At 45.6% G+C, this 23482-nt stretch overlaps 1 protein-coding gene across 2 annotated transcripts in view; it reads right to left on the reverse strand.

Annotated features, from left to right (window-relative positions):
• Positions 1–23482, reverse strand: part of RTN1 (reticulon 1) — a 123459-nt gene that overhangs the window by 4888 nt on the left and 95089 nt on the right. The window contains exons 1-2 of one of the 2 annotated variants that reach the window (XM_030034086.2): positions 12088–12503; positions 242–449 (exon numbers count right to left, since the gene is read on the reverse strand). In XM_030034086.2, coding sequence (XP_029889946.1) covers positions 242–449; positions 12088–12148 — 269 coding nt within the window. In that variant the 5' untranslated portion in view covers positions 12149–12503. Of the gene's footprint in view, positions 1–241; positions 450–12087; positions 12504–23482 lie in introns of those variants that run through there. The other variant, XM_030034077.2, reaches the window with a different exon arrangement.

Consider the following 23482-nt stretch of genomic DNA (forward strand, 5'->3'; position numbering starts at 1 on the left):
AAAAAATTCCCTGTATCAGAGGATGATGGCTTTTGTGTTGTTTTTCTTCCCCCAGGATCTGAGCCAATATAGCCTTACAGCTCTTGAGACACTGGACAACAGAAAAAATTATTTCCCCTGTTATGAGCAAGAAAAGAATTTTAGCCAGTATAAAAGCGGCAGCTAAAGAAACGTGAATTGCCACTAGGAATGGATCCTTTGCAAGATAAATGGCCCCTGGCCACGACTGCAAAGCACTCACTTGAAGGGGTGGCCCTCGTCCGTCTTCTGCACAGCCTGTAGGACCGATTTGTAGATTCTGAAGCTAATGGTGGCCGAGAGGCCAGCAAGGGCCAGGTAGGCCACGACGCTGACGACGCTGAACTGGGTCAGGGAGAAGAGCAGCAACAGGAGGCTGCCGAACACGATCCCTGTCTGCTTGATGTCACGCCAGTACAACAGGTCAATAGCTGGGGAGAGAAGACCAACATGTTAAAGGCAGGAGCTGGAAGGGCATTGAGGATGGCCACCATGGCCACTGCGATGCTCGGAGTCCTTGCAGGAGAGTAAAGGGAGGAGTGATGCTCCTGCTCACATCAGCATCAACAGGAACTCCTCAGCAGAAGCAGTGAAGTGACTTCAGCGACACACTGAGGAAACTGCAACCGGTGACCTACTTGAAATCCTTGTATTTCTTGCATCTGTGTCTGGGTTAGATAAGATGGATGAATATCTCCAACCACAGCACGGTAAGGTGCAGCAGCAAGGCAAATGTAAGCTGGGGTTTGTGTTGTCGCTAGGGTTGTATGGAAGTTTTCATCCTAGCTTGCCTTTACTTACTATGGAAACTGGATTATTTCTTTGTCACAAGTCCAAATGCCAAACGCTTGATCAAAGCATTTTCAAGTTTTGGTTGTTGATAAACCAATGAGAAATTTTGGGGTTAGCCACAATAAATCACTTTCCCATTCAAAGTTTTGACAATATGATTTTGTTATTTCCTAACTTTTGAGAAAGGAAAAGACTCCTGGTTTTACCACTGCTTAATAGTTACATGGGTAGGAAACCATTTTTCAGATGGGACCTTAAAATACAGAATAAATCCCTTTTGCTACTCAAATGCAACCATCTCAGAAATAAAAAAAAAAAAAATTTTTCTGCTTGTTATATAACTTCCCTTGTCTAGATCCATGGGAGATATTAGAACAAAGCAAGTGCAGAAAACCATTTTCAACCAATGTATTTTTACATTTGTAAAGCAGTTAATTTTGACAGTGTTTTTCACCCAGTTTGTATAGTTTATTCCAGCCCCTCCAGCAAACAATCTTACCATCAGGAATAGCCACTATAAAAGCAAAATTTTATGAAATGATTGCTGAATATCCAGTCCACAAAGGTGAATTTAATTTCTTTACACCAATAACCTCTTCTTGAGAGGACTCTTCATCCAGCCAAAGAACATGCTTATGACAATCTAAACAAAACAGCTTTAATTTCACACACTGCACAAGTCCTCATGAACAGCTTGAACACACCACCAGCCAAACAGATTTCATAGCTGCCACTTGTCAAATCATTCTGAACAAAGAGTAAATTCAGGAAAACTGCAATCTGTCAAAAAAAATTTCACAAATACAAAAAGAAACAAAATTAATCCAGCCTAGTAGTTCTTATCATCTAATCTCCAAAAATTGTGAGTCACTGCGGCATGTTTGCCTTGAGTCAATGTGCTGTATTACTCATTACTATTACACATATTAGCATTGCTTTTCAAAGTGATGGGCTTGAATCTCAATCAATATACACAATATAATAACTCTTTCATATTATTAAGTGCCAGCATTCAGCACTGGACCTGTGATCACAAGCATTCATGAATAGATCTATGGGCTGCCTGGAAGCCAAGGGACAGGGGACCTTGGTGGTACATGCTGAGGTCCTGGGTGCTGACTTTACAAATCGAGGACCAGGCCAGAGTCTTCCAGATATATGCCCAGGTCTCCTTCCTGCAGAAACCTAGGGGCATGGACTAGGGAATGCTCCAAAATGCAGTTACAGCATAGTCAGAGCATGCACCTATATCGAGGAGGTTAGCAGCAGGCCCAGCTGTATTGATGCAGGCAGCTGGAGCTCCACAAATTGCTTACAGTGTTGAGGTGCTGGAGCATGCGACTTGCAAACCATCCTTACAAAATGGCATCCAGAACACAAGTGTGCAGTTTTTACCATTTTTCATATTTTTTTTCAGTCAAGGCGCTGTAAAATTCTGCAGTACAGCACAGCAACTGGGGTGCTTTCACCAGCGAGCATTTGGACAGGAGGTGTTATTCACAGCCTGATCATTTTTGTGCTTAAAAATTCCTCTGTCAGAGGACAGTATTGGAAATTTATGCAAATCTCACTTTTTGAAATACTTAAAGTTTATATCACACAATACCTTCATGTTAAATGAAATGAGCACAGCTCAGCAAGCTGTACGTGGAACATCATCTACTGATGAAAGAAAAAGGCCACTTACCAGGGGAAAATACTACCTGGAACGCAGGCAGTAGACAGGGAAACAAATGAGACCTGAGCCAAAAAATACAAAAGCCCACTTCAGTAGAGTTCCCTGAATCAATCCCAATTTATGGTAAGACCCAAGATGAGCAACTAAGCCCCCTCTCTTTCTTTCGAGTATCTTTCACCTCATATTCCTGCAGACTGGAAGTGGGCTCTATTCTCACATACAGACAGATGCCAAACTGCATTTTCTCATTCCCCTCAACAAGGAAGATGCTGAATGACTCAAGACAGACTTGACCAGGTGTGTGTACATCCTGAAACTTGCCCTTTTCTGCCATGAAACGACTGGGATATTTACTGAGCTGTATCAGGTAAGGAAAGGCTTGTCATAAATCAGAGCAAGATGGACAGACGCCAAATGACACAGTTCTGGGGATATGTGCATGCGCGAGAGAGGAGATGAAAAGGCAGCTGGCCTCTTTCTCCAGCCAAATGAGACCTGGGAGAGAGGGATCCTGTGTCTTTTAGACCTGAGGCAAATATTCCCATGTGCATGGAAAAAATATGTGCCAACTGCTAGGTGGAAAATCTCAGCACAGAGGAGGGAGATATGAGTTGGATGATTTTTACATGGCTGTCCCAGTGCCCAGGTCCAGCCTGGGAACACAACCCCCCCACCCAGAGCCTGCAGTAGGTCAGTTAGGATTTTCAAGGGCAGGAACCAAATCTGCCTTCTCCTTGTCTCCCTCACAGGGATGGGGAACTGCGGCACTGCTGCCATGTCCAGCTGTTCAGGAGGGATTTGCTGCTCCCGCAGCCATTCCTCCTCCTCTCCCTTAGGGAGAGGGCGGTGAGCCAAACCGACTTGCAAAAGGCGATGCAGAGGGAGATGAACCTCACGGGTCCTTGGGCAGGGAAGGGGGAGAAGGAGAGTTCAGAGCCAGAGATCAGTGGAGACTTGTGGGGTCCAGACATGGTCCATGGGCTTCCCTGGAGAAAGCACTTTTTTTGCTGACAGGCCTCAGGGATTTGAGCTGTATCAGTTCCCCTGGAATTTAGATGGTGCTGAAAACACCTGAGCTACATGTCAGAACCACGTTTGCTCCTTCAGTCACAGCTTCAGCCACTTCAAAGGCTTTTTGCATGAATAGAATAGAATAGAATAGAATAGAATAGAATAGAATAGACTATTTCAGTTGGAAGGGACCTAAAATGATCATCTAGTCCAACTGCCTGACCAATTGAGGGCTGAACAAAAGTTAAAGCGTGTTGTTAAGGGCGTTCAAATGCCTCTTAAACACTGACAGGCTTGGGGCATCAACCACCCCTCTAGGCAGCCTGTTCCAGTGTTTGACCACCCTCTCAGAAAAGAAATGCTTCCTTACCGAGAGGGTGGTCAAACGTATTTTTGTCCTACATTTCCTTACATAAACAAATCTCCCTTAAAAGCAGGCAGAGGTGCACTGGGTGCAGAATTCACTAGCTGGGATCCTTTGCCTGGCTTCCTCGGGGTGCCATTTTCTCCTGTAACCATTTACACCAGAGCAAAAGTACCTGTCACATTGTTATCTGATGTTGTAAACAGATACCAAGGGGCAAAGGAATGAGAAATTTGCTCCTTCACCATCAGGTGAACCCAGAGCTAGGAGCATCAACCCCCTCCACACCCTTTTTTTTATTCTGAACGGGAATGAAAATGAAAGATGAAGTTGTCCACCACATTTATATGTCTGCTTTGAGTTTCATCTCATCCTATATTCATATACAAAACTGATTAACATAGCAAACAACTCCCTCAAACACTCACTGACCCATGTGTTTACTGCCCTTCAACAGGTCACAAAATATAAATAGTGGCCTGAGTCTTTGATGATGGGTACCTGCCTGTTCATGCCTGCACCCCTTCCTTTGCACGCTGAAGAAATGACCACCCAGGCTCAGACCAGCCTCCCCAGCACACAGGGACGCAGTGAGTCTGAGGACGGCGGGGCTGGGAGCTGAGCTGGAGCTGCGCACCTTCACACACACGCTTCTCTGCAAAGCCACTTGCCAGCATGCGCTGGCCCCATGCTTGGCTGGGCTGAGACAGGCTTCGAGTCTGGCTCTTACATGGGCACAGCGTTTCCCAGGTAAATTAAAGGAGATGGGATCCCTCACAGTATGAGTTAATGACATAAGAATTAAATGCTTTGGTCAATCCGTAGGGAAAGAAAAAAGGTCCTAGTGTGGTGAAGGGTCCTGCAAGCGCCGGGTGTGTTACAGACAGCGTGTGTGTCTGTGTGTGTGCACGGCACTGCCCAGACCCGACTACAATGGCATGATTCTGAGCAATGCATGCTGAATATGCATGAAGCAGGAGGCTGGTGCCACGTGAGCCTGTCGATATGTGATGTGCATGCAATTGGACAGTGGGTCAATCCGCCTGGCTAAGCAAGATACGCTTCTGAGAGCCAAAATGTCAACTTCAAACCACCTAAGGTTTGCAGCTAGGATTTGCAAACAGGGTTTGGAAAACAGGCACTGAAACCAGCCTCAGCTTCACTGAGATTTGAGTTCCTCCTGGTTTGAAAATCACAACTGTAAAATCCTGACCGTGCCCATTAACATGCAGAAGCTGTTCAGCTGTAGCTTTCCATGATCTCCCTTTAGCCTCCTGGAAGGAGGGAAGCAGTGTCGGTCACTTTGCACTCTTTCCAGTACAACACACCAGAGCTCTGGCTCATTTGTGGAGATATAAAAGGACTCTGGGTCTTGCCAGAACTGCCTCAGACTCAAAAGTTTTTGTATTTATTAAGGAGGACTTGCCAGCCATCTCTAAGACAGCAGTGCTGCAGGTCACTGCAACTGCCTTTGAAGAACTTTTCTGGAGAAGCATGTCTGATGAGCTATTTATCTGAAAGTATCACCTACCTGTGCTTTTTAACTGACAGCAGAACTTGTAAAATGTTAGTCAAGTAGCCTTCTATTTAAAAGAAAAAGTTTTCAAAGGTGCCAAATCAGTGTCTTAGCTATACTTTATGGTATAACTTCATCTCATTAAACTAATGTGAGTCCTCCATTTGGGGCCAACCCCCAGACTAATGATGCACAAAGGTAAACTCTATGATAGAAGCAACCACTTGTTAATATGAGTAGCTGGTAAATACCCATGTTTGCGAGGCAAGCTAAAATTAACCTCACAAATATAACAGCAGCAGCATGCAATACTTGTGCCAGCATGGAACTGCTCCTGAGTACAGTGCCTGAAAGCTCTCCCAGCTCTCATCATGGCTTTCAGCAGAAAATGTGTCTGCTCCTCAATATTTGGCAGCAAAGAAGCCAGAAGACAGACCTGGGGGCTGGAAAGGGCAATGCTGGAGGCAAGGCGTGAACAACTTGAGACAGACAAGGTGGACTAAGTAGTGATGCTCCTTAATCCATTCTCCTTGGGACCTGATGGAAACATGAGGACTAGGCTCTGGTGGTTTACATGGTCCCCAGAAGCACCGTGATATGGGGCTGCTGCAGCCCAAGGCTCCTGAGCGGAGATCCCAGAGGGAGAATAGAGGATCCAAACCAACTTGTAGCTAAAATGTCCTCACACCTTCAGAGTCCTGTGTGGTTATGTTTTTGAAAGGTACTTTTGTAAGAGAAACGGGGATCTTCCCATTCCATGTCTCAAAGAAAGCATTTTAAGATGAAATTAATGAAGATCAACTGAGCACAGACTGGACAATTCACATCTTCCACAGCTTCTTCCTCCCTTCCTCTGAAAACCTCTGTTCTCTCCTTCTGACTTCGCACGATTTTCCTCTATTGCAACAACTGTATGAAAAATGAACATGCATTAAGCAGCATTTACATGGAAGTTAGTACAAAAAGTGTGTGCAAAACCCTTGTATCCAGCCTTCAAATGAGGCCCATGGGCCTTGATGACTAAATAAAAGGTTATGTGCTTTTCAGCATACTAAAAGCACCCTTGGATGTGATCAAGCTGCCCCTCCCACAATGGAGGTCCCATTGGGCCTCCTTAGGAGGTAAAATCAATGGGTCATACAGCTTCATTCCCTATGTAATATTAGTATTAATGAGAAGTGAGAAAAACCTGTCTACACACAGCCTTTAATTCTGTATACAGTGTAATACTATGACTTCATAAATATAAATGACTTCATAAGTAATTTCTCAGACCTACTGGAAGTGGAAAGATCAGGAAACATGATTTAAGAAGGGCAATTTTGTTTATAGCATTGTCACAACAATATTTGACAACAAATGCAACAAAGCTGTAAATCTTTGAATAGAAGTAAATACTGCTCACAGTCAAAGAAATTCTAGTTTGCAGCTTTAACCACAGGCTGCAGGACCAGGCTTTCCCTCTTCTCTCCTGTGAAGGATCCAATGTGGTCATTTCTGCCCTCCCCACAACAGATCTGATTCAAATGTAATACAGATGGATACACCATTTAATGAGCAGTCTGGTGCCTTCAGGAGACTGCTGTGATTAACAGCAGAGTCAAGACAGAATATCTGCGCTATTTCATGAGGCATCTCTCCTTATCCTTTATCTCCAGCCTTGAGGGACCTCTCCATACTTCTTCTGCCTCTTGTACACACTTTGTCCATTAACTTCCTGTCCTCAGTTCAGCTTTATATCATTCACCTGCCCCAAGACTCAACTTGAAAGTTCAGACCTTCTTGGTCCCCAAACTCTGATGAGAGGAGACCTGGAACAGTACCAGGGAAAAGGAAAGTCTTGGTATAGGATGCCCTCCATGTTATCTCCTACTCCATCTGCAAGATCAAGATGTGAGCAAAAAAGTATTGATTGATTGCCTTATGTGAGTCACCGGAGTGGGCTTGAGTAGACAGAAAAGGATTGGCAATAAAAAATCAGCCCTAAAACCATGCTGCACACACGTCTATTGTAGTATTTATTATTATTATTATTGTTGTTGTTGTTGTTGTTGTTGTTGTTATTGTTTTCACATGAGAGATACTTTAAGACCAGGATTTAACACAGTGGCAGGAAAAAGCCTCCTCCACACACCTCCTGTTCATCAAACCATATCACCACCTGCCTTGGCCAGTTTCGATGGAGGATGTTACTGCTCTCACCTTAAGTGAGCAGAAACCCAGGAGACCAAGCAAAGACCTTGAATTGAGTCCCTGAATGCACATAATGCTATGGAAATGTTAAGATTTTCCTGAGATGCTCCTGGACCAAAATAACAGACCTGGACCCTTCCAAACTCTATCCAAACATTTGAAAATCTGCAGATTTTCAAAATGAATGGGCCAGACCTATGGTATTTGTGAGAATTAAATGTGACATGGAGAGAGTATCCCCTCTGATATCAAAAAAAGCCTCACCAAAACTCACTTCCCAGAGACCTAATGAAAGCAAAAGCAGCCCTCCAATGTTGCCTTCAGCTATTGCCCCATCATCACCCTCTTGCTAGAGTTTAAATTACTCCTCAGGGAATACCTTAAAATAATCTTACTTCTGGGGAACCTTCTCCTTGTTCTGGCAATGAAACAATATTGTTCATCTATTCTTAAAAGAAAAGAAAAAAAATTACATTCAGACATGGCACAGCATGTGTGCAGAGCACATTTTGGCAGAGCTATTGAAATCTCAGTGATTTTTTGATACTACCTATGTCAAGATATTTGTTGGGATGGTTGGCAGTCAAACAGTGTGAAGCTCATCGAAGAGAGTTTGTCATCTAACTTTAAGCTTTTGATCTTGCAGTTGTATTGCCATCAACAGGAATGTGTTTGAGGAAGGATTGATACAACTTCTGCTGCAGCAGCAGCAAGAAAAAAGGAAAGCAGATCTGAAAGTGGAAACAAATCTTGACAAATTTAATTCAAATTTCACAGGAAATCAACTGTGAAATTAGGAATTCAATTCCTCATAAGTTAGTGTAGTTTTCTGAAACTCCTAGCTAAATTGGTTACGTCAGATGATGACTTGGTTCTAAGATTTTAGCTCTACCAACATAAAAGCCAACTACTGGGATGGATCCTTAGCTGCTGAAAAGAGGGAGAGCTCATGTGAGCAAGACAAGTGGATCCCAGCTGAGAGTTCAGCCCACAATATTTTCAGGAAAGCACTGAAGGAACCAACTGGCTGAAGTTATATTCTCATGACAATATCTGTAATTAGACAGATTTCAGAACTGTCAATAGATTATAGATTAATAACATGCATCCATATTATTGCCATTGAATTTCTTTATGAGTCTTAAAGTGGGGAACGTTGCCACGAATAGTTGGTGCAGCTTCTCAGCACCCTTTGGAAACCAACTGATAGATCAAGCAAGCAAGGTACCTGGTTCTCTGAAACAGCTGCCAAGAAAATGCTACTCAATAACTCCAGTCCCTGTGGAGTTACATCAGCTAGACGGATTTGATAAAGTCTGCAGTCCTTTTCCACATTAAGTTTTATAATGTGGGTAATATTTAGGATCATTTCTATGAACGGTTCGCGGGCCTTTTTCTCTAGATCTTTCAGATTTTCTTTTTTAATAAGTCTTGCAGGAGGTTGAAACTGCAGGAACAAGCATGTCACTTATGACCACCCAAGAGCTGGCACATAGAAGAAACAGTGGAAGAGGGAATAGTCATGGGGACCAGTGTACTGACATCAAATAGCTCCATCAAGTTGGGGTGCAAAGACCTTCCTAATCCAGAGAAACCTCTCCAGCAAGGCATGGGGATGAGTCCTGCCGAGCTGGGCCGAGTCCCTTGGGAAGGCACAGAGACCTGCTCCTCCACCTGAACCTGGAGGCACACCTCATCCAGCAGCTCCCCTCTGGGAGCTGTGCTCTGCGATGCGTCACACAGCTGGCGCTGGCCATAGGTTGTTACACGAAGGCCCACATCAGCCAGCATGCCCGGTCGGAGACGTTTCTCCACACGCTCATGCATTATGCATGGCTCCATCCCAGCCTACTTCAAATGCATCACCTTCCAATGCGAAAGATGACTTGGGTGTGGAAGCCAGCTGCAATTCCCCAAAGCAGCCTATGATAATATTTTGAATGTAGCATATGCCCAGCAGGGGCGAATTACTCTCCCGCTCCCCCGAGGGGCTGTATCGTGATCTACCATTGACATAATCATGCTGTACCTGCAGGATGGGTAGGTAGAACACACTGCAATATTTCTAAATGTATGAAGCGGCATCAATTGCTTCATTGCAAGGAAAGTAACAGTACATTGACTTAGTGGGGCAAAGCCAAAGCTCCACCAAGTGTCCCTGCAGCTTCTTAAGATCCCCACCCAATTTTACACCGATTATAAGTACTATAAGGGCAAACCAACAATACAGCTAGTTGCAGGCTTGACTATTAATTAAAACTTATGTTAACCTCAATGTTGTATCTCCATAATTTCAGTAAAAATATGCTCTGTATTTACTGAGGTTTGTGTCTGCATCTGTTACATTCACAGACATTTCCAGAGTTTTCAGAAAGGAACCATAATTCCACTGAAAATTAATCTGGCAAAATTATACAACTCCAGGTTTGCACAAAACTGATATTCTGGGTTGAGGCAGACACTACATCAATAACAGATATTAAAAGAATCAATGAATCAAATCTTTAGTTTTCATTATTCTGAATTTTAAATTTCTCCTATTTTATCTGGGACCGATCAAAGAATTTTGCTGACAGAAATAATATTCTATGACTATTTCATGTTTTCTGCAGTATCATTTTTGAATCATAAAGCACCATCCAAGAAAAAAAAAATATGCAAATGATGTGGAAGTGAGGCAAGTGATTTATTTTAGCTGCGTTGATTTTTTCAGATCTGGGTTTTATTTCAAATCACCATGGGACACACTGTGTCATTTAATTTTCAGCAAATCTACTTCGGTTTCAAAAAGGAGAGCACAGAAGGAGGGAAAGCCCACTATTATTATTAATTATTAATTAAACAATAGCAGCATGCCCTTTGTTATTCCCCTCTTTTTAATATATGAAAAAATACTATTTTTTCTAATAAAGAGGGAAAATATTTAGTTTGCCTCTAAATACAGGTGTTTCAGCAATCTGACTCAGCAAATCAATGTCTTTATAAGGATCAGCAAAATATTGAGCCTTTTTGGAAACAAAACAAACAAAAAACCCAAACCCCGCCTAACAAGGAAGTTTATCTGCAAAGCTCAGATGAAAAGACCCTGAAGTTTGGTTGTGGCTCTGCCATATAAGCTTAATGAATCATGCAATCCTATAGAAAAAGCTAGCCCTTGATTAAGGCATGGAAAGCCCGATCTGCTGGAGGCTGGCATTTAACAGGTGCATCTGTTTACTTTCCAGCTACTCGTCTTCCTTAAAAAAACCCTCAGACCATAAATACAGTTAGGTACTGAATTAAGACTGCAAAAATATCGAGCTCCCTAGAGACAAGTGTCTGTCTGAAAGATGTCCCCTTGCCCTCCCCTCCCCAAAAAACAATGTAGGAAGGTTTTCTGGCTTCTGTTACATTGAGCTGCAATTATGAAACTATGTCTGCGTGCATCCTGGACCCTTTAATGAGATGATGCTATAGAGCAATCTCTCTCCCAGGGACCCTGTTGTGAGCATCAACATTACGTACTGTCTATTCAGGGTAAACATGCACCTTAAAATTAAAAAACACATTCAAACAAAGCCTGCCCAAAGCAGACAGCAGCCTGCCCGGCAGGATCAGCCACTAGCTTTTCTCCCTCTAATCTGCCCACCGAGCAGTGTCACAGAGACTGTCTTTTATCAAAACAAAGGCTGGATGCTGGCTGGGAAGTGTGAAGCTGACTAAAAATGGCTGAAAAGCTGTCCGAGGCGCCCGGGAAGGTAGCCAGCCCCACCCAGCGCAGACACCGACCCGCTCAAAATAAGCTGAAAATAAGCCCAAAAGGGAGATGCTATTGTTCCCCTCGCCTACTCGGCAGCAAGACAACATCATCGCAATATTTTGCCCCCGAACAGCTCAGCGGAGTGCTCGAAAGCACAACGAAGGGATTAAATTTTTTTTTTTTCTTTTTTAAAGCAATCCTACAGCAAAGTACGAAGTGGGTGGCAATGCCGCGGCCGCCTCGGTGCTATCGCACTTCTTGCCGAAGCTGCGTTTTCTTTGTGTCGACGCTAGGCTAAGCCCTCGCTATGGGTGTGTCCGTGGGCAGGATGCACCGAGGCACCCAACGCAACCGCCTCGAACCCTCGCGAGCCCGAGCAGGCACAAATTCACCATCGCCCGGCTTTCCTAAAGCCCGAAAGGTATGAAATCATGCCAGCAGCAGCCCGATGGAGAGAGTCAGGGATGAGAAATGGCACCGCTAACAGCAAGGGCGGATGCTTTGGGAATGAGCTGTAAGGTGGGAAGGAAGGTCCTGTTATCCTGGATGCTTTCAGGGTGAGACAGCTGGAGACGGGAGAAATACATTCAAAGAACAGAATTAAGGGCTCTTTATCTTTCTTTCTTAAATTACCCCCAAAGAAAAGCTTCACGGGGAGGGAGAGAAAACAGCATGCAAAGGCCCACAGGTGAACAATGCAAAAATGGATGGATCCTGCCTTTGCCTCCTCTGACATGCAGTCCTTCTAGCATGCAACACTAGAATAGATATAATACCCTGACATTTCCAGTTGCTCCAAAGACAGTCCATCTTGGTGGAATCGGCACTGGCTTGCATCTCGGAGAGCTGAGGAATTGCCGGTCCTTTCGTCGGAGGCACTGCGTTACCAGTCAGGCATTCCCGAGCATGGGTGGGTTAGTGGGTATCGCTCCCGTCTCCCCGCTCGGCTCCGGACTGATGCTGTAAGCAGCACAGGCGGAGGGGGGAGGGCATATTGTACGCGCTGCGGTCTCCACTGCAGCAAATCAGCGGTGTGATGTGGTTGCCCTAGGGAGCAGGCTCCTTTGAAAAGGGGATGCAGTCCCCTTTCAAATCAAAAGCTTGCGCTCGGCGGCTTAGCCTCCTAAGCCATCGAAATGGTTAAGGCAACCTGACGGCAAAGAAATAAAAACAAATTGGGTGTGGGTGGAGGGGGGGGGGGGGGGGGGGGCGAACAGTGTTTCCTATGTGGCTGTATGGTTGTGACTATTCATGTTCCAGAAATTTCTTGAGAGCAATGAAATCCGGTGTTTTCTTAATTTTTTTTGGAGGGCCAAATTCTTCCCAACCCTTCCAGGTTTTGATGCCCCCCCCTCCTCTGCCCAGCTGGGTGAGGTTGGGGAGCAGGCAGGAGAAAACCAAAGTCAAGATCCGACCCCAACAGAGCAACCCCCATTTTGCTACTTTTTTCAAAACTATTCCAGAAACAGTAGAAAATAGCAGAGTACCCACACCACCAGGGATCACCCTTCTCCCCCTGTAGGCATGAGCACCCGCACGCACGGGGTGACCCGCATGGCCCCCCAGCCCCTCATGCCAAGCCTTGCTACACCAGGATGCCAAGCACTGCAAACTGCACCCAGGTTAGGGTGTGGGGGGTATGAGCGCTGCCTCCTCTCGTTGCTCAAATTGCTGCATAAACCAGGATTTGAGGTGCAAGAGTGCAGGTATACAGGACAATTTGTGAAAAAGCGTGTGCTCTTGGTAGTAACTGTGAGCCCGCTAATGGCTGAATTTTAACAGCAGCCTCAGCACTGCTCCCCCAGATAAGACACTGCCCTTGCCTCAGTTTCCCCATCAATAAACTACTATAAGTAATCTCACGGAGATGTCATAACTAAGCAATGGCCACACAGTACTTGGTAAATACTCAGAAAGAAAATGCTTTATATCCACCCAACCTATTTGCCTTTTCAGATTTTGAGGAGTGGGTTGGTTATTAATCACAAAGAAACTCCCCCAAAAGTCACCCCATTTCACTGAAGAGTGACCTGAGATACAGCATATCAGACTTGGTCCAGTCATTGTTGGCAGAACGATCCCAACTGGGGACCTCTCGGTTCTGAGGCTGTATTTAATCTTTTCAATCATGCTAGTTTATGAAATAATTTTACTTTAGCCATGTTATACTGAGTTTAGCTTTTTTATAGGGCAACAGACACCAGCACAGACACAGCGGGTCACGTACACACCAGCATGGGGAGCAGAGTTTGAACCTCTCTGCTCTTTTGGCTCCAAAATCAAACAGTCTTTAATGCCCGAGTTAACAGAGATCTCCTCCAACTGGTAGTAGTAGGTCACTTGTCCTTCCCTCAGGTAACTCATCTCATAGAAGAAAGCCAAAATTTAAGGAGAGATTCACCACAGTGTGATCTTAACCTTTACCTAGCAAACTCTGCCGGGATTACAGAGGCCAACAGCTATTGTTCATGTCTCAAAACCGTCTTTGAAATTCCTCAAAAGACTTGCTTAGGTTTGAATCCAGCATCTTCAGTCCCCTAACAGGGAAATAATTAACTAATTGGTGCAGAACTGGCTTCAGCTGTCATTGCATATAGTAAGTTAAATCATCTACAAACAATGTTACAAGTCTTGATTTTGTGTTCTTCCGGGCTTTGTTAAAAAACGGAAGAAACAGGTTGGCAAGGGATGATTTCTCAGCATGGACTGATTGGTTTAGACCCTTTGCAAGAGCAGAAAATATCCCTATTGACACATTTTGCCCTGCACACTGCTTGCAGCTCTATGATGGGGTTCCCAGCACCAATCCATAATATGAGATATTTACAAGCAATGTATATAAAACAGAGCCATCATTCACATGAAATTCTTAAATCCTGGTGCCCCTGAAAAAAAGCCAGAGAGACCTCAAACTTAGTGCACCAATGAAACTCATGGCTATTATTGGGCACATACCACCAGCAACACAGACGTGAGAAGACACAAAATCTCTGCTTAGTCTCACTGTAACCCACATTTCTCAGTCAGGTATAAAAGACAAATGCCCTTTGGACAGAATAGTAGTCCATGTGCATTTAACATCCCAGTGTTGTATAAAGCAGTGATGATTTCTCCGTTCCTTCATTGTTGGCAGGGATTTTTCTTGCCCCAGACTGCAGGTCTCCACCTCCTTCCCCAGGCTTCCAAAATAAACCATACCATCACTTCTCCTGCTTAAATTCTTCCCTTTGGAAAAGTGTCTCTTCAGACCTGGCCTGTGTGATTGTACTGTCCCATGCTACTTCCAGAGCTATTTTAATTCATGGGCACCAGAACCCATCACTTTACCAGCAGTAACAACAACAATGCATCTGTGTCAGAAACCGAACTGGACTGGAACTGAGATGAACATACTTAGAAAATGTGAATGGGCTAAGAAGGTCTTCCAGCGTGCACTCACTCATCCCAGGAGCCAAGTCGGGTGAGGGACAGAGGCAGCGCCTGGCATTAACTCTGTATCTGCGTCTACACAGACGTGCACGAACAGTTTAACAAAATCCCGATCAGCACAGGGTGGATCCAGGACTAAAATGGCAATTAATAAAAAATGCATTTCTACAATGAGAATTTAAATTATGCATTCAGTAAGTAGTGAGCCAGAATTAGGACTAAGTAGTTGGCTATCAATAGACTGAGGGTGAGAACTACTTCTTTGCAACAGAACTAAACCAGGATCACCAATTAAACATTTACTGAGCAGACTGGAAGGCACAAATAAGCATAGCACTGCCAGGATCTTGAAAACATGCACAGGTCAGAGATCTTGGCATCAACCACAGGATACTGCAGTGTTGGAGGAAAGCTTTCCTGTGATCATGAACAGAAGCAGGATTAAAAGCAGTAAGTGGAATTTGCTTCCCTTCCCTTCAGAGCACTGTCCATGGGAAGCCTTATTCTGCCGCAGGATATTACTGAAATGATTACAGATCTTAAGATGTTTTACTGAGGTCACCTAGAGCTCAGTGTTGATGGCACAGCCACAAGCCAAGTGGGCTCATCGCTATTTGCCTGTTAAGTAGCTCTGCTGGAGATAATGACCCATGTATGTAGGACGTGTACGGTAAGGACTCAGTAAAATAAAGTTACCTGGTTGCTTTCAGCCCATCCTAACCTCCCATTGAGGGAAACCTCTGGCCAAGTTAACACATGAGTAGGGTATTGCTGTCTGCCTCATTTCTTTCCATCCCTCCAACCCCAGCAGGGTTTGCTGGATGAGGTGCAGACTGCAGCTCAGCAAAGGACACAGGCACCCTGCCGTGGTGCGTGGGTCACCAGGGTTGTGCTGCTTACAGGGACACAACAAGCCCTGCATCAGGACTAACTCTCCAGCTCTACCTTGCTTCCCTCTGAAGGTCCTCCCACTTCCATGGTGACCCAGCCTGCCTGTGCACTGCTGATGAGCTCTGACGAGGTCAGAGTTAACAACATTTAAGGCTTTTTAGGTAAATATACTTGAATTGACATAACAGTCCATAAGAGCTCAGAAGTACCCACTGTTCTACCACGGGAAGGATCACACATGGCCCTAAACTTCAGGGCTATCCCTTAACAATCCTGCTGGAGGGCAGGGTGGAAATCAGCATTGGTTTCAAAGAATATCTAATGATAACAAATTCAAAGACAGAGCTGAAACCCGTTGCCAGTTCTGCTCTAAGTGCAGTGACTTTGAAGACACTTTGGACTGATTATGTTTTTCAGAACAGCACTCTGCATCACTCCGCGTCAACGCATCGTGGGACACATTGAGGGCAGTGCCAGATCTGCAACGTGGTGCTGTAAGATCCTGACATTTAGCACTTTAGGAAAACAATAGCATTAAAGGAGATCATTGGGTTTTTCTTCTAAGCTAATTTGTTCTTAGCATTAGCAATAAAAATAGAGGGGATGCTATTTTAAAAGTTGCATTAATACGTCTTGAAGCTCTAAAGAACAACGGGGAATTTTTGCCTGACTACTCCAAGCCAAGGGCAGCCAGCAATTACATTTTCATGAGAAGGCTGTCAATAGCAGAGAGATGGGCCAGATCCCGGCTCTGCTCTCATCCTTCCCACTGTCTTGCACTCACTCTTGCACATTTTCTGGGCTGCAGAATTGCTCAGAGGCAGCCCAGGTGGAAAAGCCATGAGCTGGGAGATGCTGATGGCTATTTCAGGTCCATCACTATTCACAGTATAGGTGGTACATAAACAGCTCTGTCCTTGCTGTCTTTTGCCCCACATGTTTGATATTTTCTCTTAGGAGATGTAAGGCAGTGATGAATTACTTATTTTCTCAGGTCTTTAGACCACAAAAGCAATGAATAAGCTGGTAAAAAATATGGTCTTAATCTGGTGCAATTTAAGTCTGGAGCTGAATGCTCATAACAAAAGAAACCTCATGTCTCGGCATGCCACATTATGTTCCAGCTTCCCTGTGATTTCTTTTAGAAGTCTTGAAATGCCTGGATTTATCAGGGTTTTTTAAATCATCAGTCAAAATATTTGGGTTGTTCACAAGGACGAGAAGTGTGTTCTGAGATGTGTTGCTAAGCTCCTGTTCTGCTGCCTCTGTTTCACTTTCTTTCACTTTTTCAGCAGAACCGTTCTTCATGCCCATTTTTGCTCAAAGTCTGAGATTATCATAAGGTCTTCAGCAACAACCATGTGACATGAGTCAAATGAGTGGGTGAAAGAATCAGGTGAGACACACTTTGCACTTGCTTCCCTCCCTGGGAATGAGGTGGCCTTTCCCTGAATCCTAGTAAATGAGCCATTTGGGGTGAAGTCCTTAGATTTGGCTCTATTGTTGAGAAACAATTTTCCATTTTGGTTTTTGAACCACTGATGTGCAGCCCCTCAGCAAATTTGGCACAGATCCTCTTCACTGGCCATCCTGGAGATGGCTGGCACTTCTGCAGTGCCATTTGAGCTCACTGACTACTGCAGGCAACAGCACGTCTAACACATAAGAATCAGTTTTGATTTACTCCTGGCTCTTCAGCAGTGGATAATTTCTCTTGGTTCTTTAATGTTATTTTTGAACTGTGAGGATCATAGAAATGAAGGCTCTGTTCCTGCCATTGACCTAGAAAAGTCTTTTGATTCTTTCCAGTGGGACTACTTTTTTCAGTTGCTGGGAACCTTAAGATCGGGTGTTTCTGTCCTGTGGGGGAGGTAGTTGGTACATTCCTCCTTTAAGATTTGATCAGTAAAACTGACAAGATCCTAAAACTCTGGCTGACCTATTGCATTCCCCCATTACAGTGGGCTCTTACGGTGCTTGCAGCCTACCACCATTTTCAAGCCTGCCACTTTTAAGCCTGTGCTGCTAAATTTTTCTCTCTTACAGCATTGCTGGTGCTGCAGCTGGCATTATTAATTCCATTTCATTAACTGATCTTTCTAATGGACTGGAAGACAAAAGAGAAGACAGTCCTGAGACCACAGTGTGGCTGCGCCTCAGGAGATCTATGTTCAGTCCTCGCGTCTGCCACAGGCTTCCTACGTGACCTTGGGAACCATCTCTCTTAGGTCTCTGGGTCTGCTTGGTCTATTTAAATTTGGGGCATCTTCTGCTTTTTAAGCTTTATTTCTGCAGCACCCAGCACAACATCTGCTGTTCTAGCAAATAAGCCTCACTCATTTTTGCAATACAGCTTGGAGGCTGGTGTTACTGGCTGTCATTCTTGGACCAGTGGAGATCAAGCAAGATCGTAAAGATGAATTGGGATTGCATTGCTCTTGGAAATGGTGAAAACCTGCCTGGTGCTGTGGAAGGATGCTGGGGGACAGAGAAGCCTCCTCTTTGGCCAAGCAGGCCCAGAAGAGATGAAGAAGACACACTTTTAGCAAATTCTCAAAGCAAGGTCTGGCAGCCAGTGCCTGAGCTGGGGAAATAAGGCCTGGACTTTGCCACATGAGTGTGCCACAAGCTACCAGGGACCCTGTCCCTGCCTGGGAAAGGTCCTGTGCTGGAAGCAGAGGAGGTGGCCCCGGAGCAGCTCACCTCACTGGCTCTCCCCCTGCACTGCTGGCACGCTGCAGGGCAGGCACAGCCCCTCCGAGCTGCTTTGCTGGGAGTAGGAGGCAGTAAGAGGCAGAAATAAGAGCGTGAGCAGTGACAATGCCAGTACAAGCATGCAGGCATGTGGCGTGGTGGTGCACAGAGAGCGCCGTGCCCCAGGCAGGCAGCCCTGCTGCGAGCTCAGGCAAAGTGCCACACTAATGCAGCTCTGCCGCACAGCAGCACTAGACAGGTCTTGCCCAGTCAAGTCCTTCCCTTTGCTCTTCTGCACATCCAGGTCCTGGGCTGAGGCAGCTCTGGTGCAACCCCCAGGAAAGATGTGCCCACAGAAGTGTCCAAAGCCTTGCTTCCAGCTTACAGGGGACACCCCTTGGTCCTGCCCAGCTGGGATCAGGCTGAAGTCTTGAAGCTCCAGGTGCTGATTCAGGGGCTGGGATGCTCTGTCCAAGTGCAAAATGCAACTACAGATTGTGCAAACGTGGCTGCAAATTGAACAGCCTGCAGGCAGAGGCTCAGGAGACTGAGGTTGCATTTGCAGCAATGCCACGAGCCCTTAATTCAGGTTGGGATTCTCATAAGCAGCCAGGGGTGCTTGCAAATGAGCTGTGGTTTGCAGGGTTTCTGCTGGCTCCTCTGCTCCTGTACCCAGCACTCCTCCTGCCGGCCCAAACTAGTTGGGTGGGTGAAGGTGCAGAAAGACTTACTGCAGACCAGGCCCCTTTCCCCAGCCCTTGTTCCCCCAAAAAAGTAATTTTCTTTGGGGAAGGGAATCACCCAGCATGCCCTGAGCTGCTCACCCCTCTGCACCATGCTGGAGAGCTGCTTTGAGCATCTTGGCATGGATATCTTTGCATCCCCCGCCACTGACCCAACCCCACTGCACAGGAGGCCGGGAGGATAAATGCGTTAGTGGCGGAGGTGTGCGGATGCTGTGGCCATGCACGCACTGGCTCAACTGACACACAATTGTCATGGCAACCCCAGCTTTCCCTGGAAAACAAAAACAGATCACTAATACACAGCTGGATGCAATAGCCACAACCGCCTGCTCCACGGATGCAAGACACCTGGGTACCAAAATGCTCTCTGCAAAGGGAGGGGTGGCACTCACCGAGCCGCAGCTCTAGATTATACTCAGGCTGGGAAGTCAGCTGCTAATATGCAAAAATCTTGGCCGAGTTTGCAGAGGAAGGGGGGACAGGTCAGGCAGAGGCAGGTTAGAGAGTGGCCCCTCCTGTCCTGAGCAAATGGAACCCTACAGTGCTTGCAAAGGTGATGGAGGAGGCAGAGAGTGTGGCTGCTTATTGCAGCAACGCTAACAGTGCTTCGTGGCGTGAAGGGCTGATGAACGCGTTAGTACTGCCCAAGGAGAAAAAAAAAAACAAAAGGCAAAATGAAGGACATAAAATACTGGTGTGTAAGACAGGAATGTCAGCGCAAGGCTGTGGGAGGGCAAAAGCAAAGAGAATATGAAAAGGGCCCTGGTAAGAGCCAATATGAGCACTGGCTAGAGAAACACTTTGGACAGTGAAGCAGCACTCTGATTTTTAAATGTTATTATGGGCCTCGAGGGTAATTAGAAGAATTAGATCAGGAAATGATGTGCCAGAAGTGTTGCCTGGAAAGTGGTCAGAGTTGTGTTTGCTGGTGAAGTGAGCAGGGAAAATGGTTTTGTGGGGCATTTTAGGATATTGGCTGGAAGAAGAGCTACACAGAAAAGCAGTGACAGTTTGAGTATTGGTGGAGCTGGCCCTCCCCCGGCACATCCCCTCACATGGGGCAGAGGGAAGAGGAAAGGATGGATCATATATATGTATCTTATGGAAGGTACCATGAGCAAGCTTCCAGCATCAAATCAGCAAAATATGCAGTCAAAATCCACACCCTGGAGCCAGCTCGTTAGGAACTTAACATCAGTCATCCCTAAAACTAGGTATCTTAAACTTACAAATGTAAAATGAGGAAAAAGAGAAGAAAAAACCGCAGAACCCAGATAAACCCACTGAATTTGTGGAAATGGGTTTCTCCCTGAAAAACAGATTCCATCTCTGAGTACTTGAATTCTCGCTCCCCCTCTCTGCACACAATGAGAAAGTCCTGATTTGGATGCTGACGTCGAGGATCTGAGAAAAGACAATTTCATTTCCCATTCTCAAGACCAAAGGATTAAAGATAGATCAGCAAAACTATTTCACATTTAGAAAACCAAACTAAAAGGCCTAAGGAATTCAGATTTCCCTGACGATATCATTAAACATCACAAGCCACATTTTCCTGATTGCTTCTGCAAAGGAATGATAGCTCTCTATTCTGGGATGAGCATGAATATATAATAGGAGGTATAGAGTGAATTTGAATATATATATATGTAAAATGGAATTATTTTGCCATCTTTATCAATTAATAAGCAGCATGAAAGTTCACTGAACAAAACTGAACAAGGGAAAATGTTTTCCTTATATCACAGTACATTTAACTACTCTGCTTCAATAACGGATAGCATGCGGATATGGTAGAAGTAGCAGTAATTTCAGAGTAACAGTGTAGATTTGCAGAGATACAGAACTAGCTGTTATCCCAGAGCACTGCACGTGAACAATGCGAGGTGGAAGGATAGCATAGTACGTTTTCTGCGTGAATAGTGAATTCCCTTGCAACAGGTTTGGCTTTTGCAGAAACTAGGGAATTCCGAAGAGAATTGTAAAATAGGTCTGGGCAAGCATTGCAAAAGGTCTGCTGGGATTACTGAGCTGCTTTCCCCAAGTGTTTCACTCCTTGCAAACACTTTAGTACATGGAGCTTTGCTGAAACTCCCTGACTGAGACAGGTACCACCAAATACCCCTTTGTACTGTATCAGACACCTCATTCTAAATAAAAACATCCAGGGACAAAAGCACAATATCGCTGTGTCCCAGCTAAGGCTCTTGCATTTCATATGCCAGATACTTAAAATTAATTTCTTGCAAATAAATCAGAGATAAAACATAATGGCGTGCCATTAATTTTAAATTATGATAAATTCAAGAAAACAATAATCTTTGTATATGCAAATAAAACAAACCCAAACCCCAAATTCAAATACCACATTTTGTTTTGGATGAACCTTATCTTTCACAGTATGCTGGACATGATCAGCCATTGCTGAATGCCGAGCAGGTCTCTGAGTCCTGCTGGTCCTCAGCACCGGCGGGCCTGGGCTTTGGAAACCTCTGCCTCTGAGTACCCCCAGCCTGGTGCCGAGAAACATCAGCCCTCTCTGAGCTAGGATGTCTAGTACTGGGGGCCAGAAGAGATCGTACTTCATTTTGGAAACAGCAGCTCCCACCTTTTCCAAAACACTTGCTTTTTAATTGTGCTTTTTTTCCTCCTTTTTTTCCCCAGGCCATCTGACATTTAAAGTGATCAAAGTTTCCTGTGAACCACAGCTTCTAAGTTTCAGATAAATATAGCCACGCTGCTCTGCGTTCGTTTGTTTTCCTCAGGTTGCAAACCTGCAGTCGAGACCTACTTATTTTGCAGCAGGGAGAGCTGCTGCTTGTCACCATGTGCTTCAGCAGCCGGGGAGAAGCACAGCCCGGCGCACAGGGTGCAGCACCACACCACTCGCAACATGGGGTTCAATCCTGCTCTGGCAACTCGGAGCAAACTAACCAGCAGCCCCTGTGCTGGCTCGAGGAGCCAGAGCAACCCTGGAGCAGGCAGAAAGCAAAAGGAGGCGTGATGCACAGAGACAGGCTGCTTACAGGGGTGCATGGAGGCGATGACGGAGATGGCCGATGCTGAGTGTTGTGACATGTCCAGCCCACGCTGGCACACGGGGACAACACTCAGCCCTTCGAGACACAGCGAAACCACGTGCAAGGGCAGGAAGGTCCTGGCCCCGCCTCCCTTGCCCACCCATGCATACCCACTCAACCCAGTACAATTTATTTTGGTCTCCCCATTAGCTGGGAAGTAAACGTGGCAATTACTTTGCACATCTGAAGTGTCAGAACCCTTCAGCACATTTCCCTGAAGCTAAATAATTAATGAAGGGCTCTGATTAGCGTGAATCTTGTGGAATCATCAGACAGCACGCAGTGACATTTATTTTTACCTCTCGATGCCTGAGATGGGGCTTTGTTAAGAGGCCAAGGATGGAGGAGCTTCCTAGCCACCGAAATGGGAGGCTGTCCTGCAGCCGAAAGGGAGCTTGGGGTTTATTTTGGAAAAGAAGGTTTCTGCCCTGCTTTGTGCTTAGGCTGCCACAGACAGAAGCAGCCTTCAAAATTTGAATGCCTTGCAAGTGATGGAGGATAAAATACACTTCTTTTCCACACAGGAAAGACATCCCGCATACGTAGCACCCGGCAACTCGTTCACCTCAGTGCCTTGTTAGAGGCACCACAACTAAAAGGCTTTTTTCCCCTCTCACCAACAAACAGGGGTCAAGTAGAAGATACCGGGTGTGCGGCTGCCAAGGGTGAGGCTCAGATCCTGCAAACCAGACCACCACAGCAGGACCTGGCTCCCACAGCAGGATCAGGCCCCATGGAGCCATGCTTGTGGCAGTGGGTCTTTCCCCTTGGCCCCCAGTGGCAGAGCAAGCTGGTGTCCCTGCGGGATAGCGAGAGACTGCTGCATGGGAGATGCAGGAAGAGCTGGTGGCTGCCACTCAAGATCCATTTTCTCTTGCATGTTCTTTCTTTCTGAATCAGTTCCCCATACAAAACACGCCAGCCACTCAAAAGGCTGTATTGAGCCCTGCCTATGCCATGCAGGTCTGTGTGAGCCGCTGCCCTTTTCCCAGCCCTCCCTTGTTTTGCCCTCAGACTGCAAATAATCTCTTTTTTACCCTGACCCAAGGAGGAGAGAGGCTGCCCAGCGGACACATGGAGCTATTACATGAGCAAATTGGGTATCTTTGCGGTCCCGAAGTGCAGAGGAGGAGATGAAGGTATAGCAAAGGGATTACATTAAAGCTGAACTCTCCTGACCCCAAATGCCATGGCCATAACTACACCAGCTTCAAAACCCACTGTCCCTCCCCTGCCTCGTGTATTTCACCTCTGAGCAGCAAAGGGGCATGTTCACGTGCTCAGGGAGGATGCTTTCAACCCCTGCAGCAACACCAGTCAGGCACCTCAAA

Source organism: Aquila chrysaetos, chromosome 2, assembly GCF_900496995.4.
Source record: "Aquila chrysaetos chrysaetos chromosome 2, bAquChr1.4, whole genome shotgun sequence".
Lineage (NCBI taxonomy): Eukaryota > Metazoa > Chordata > Aves > Accipitriformes > Accipitridae > Aquila > Aquila chrysaetos.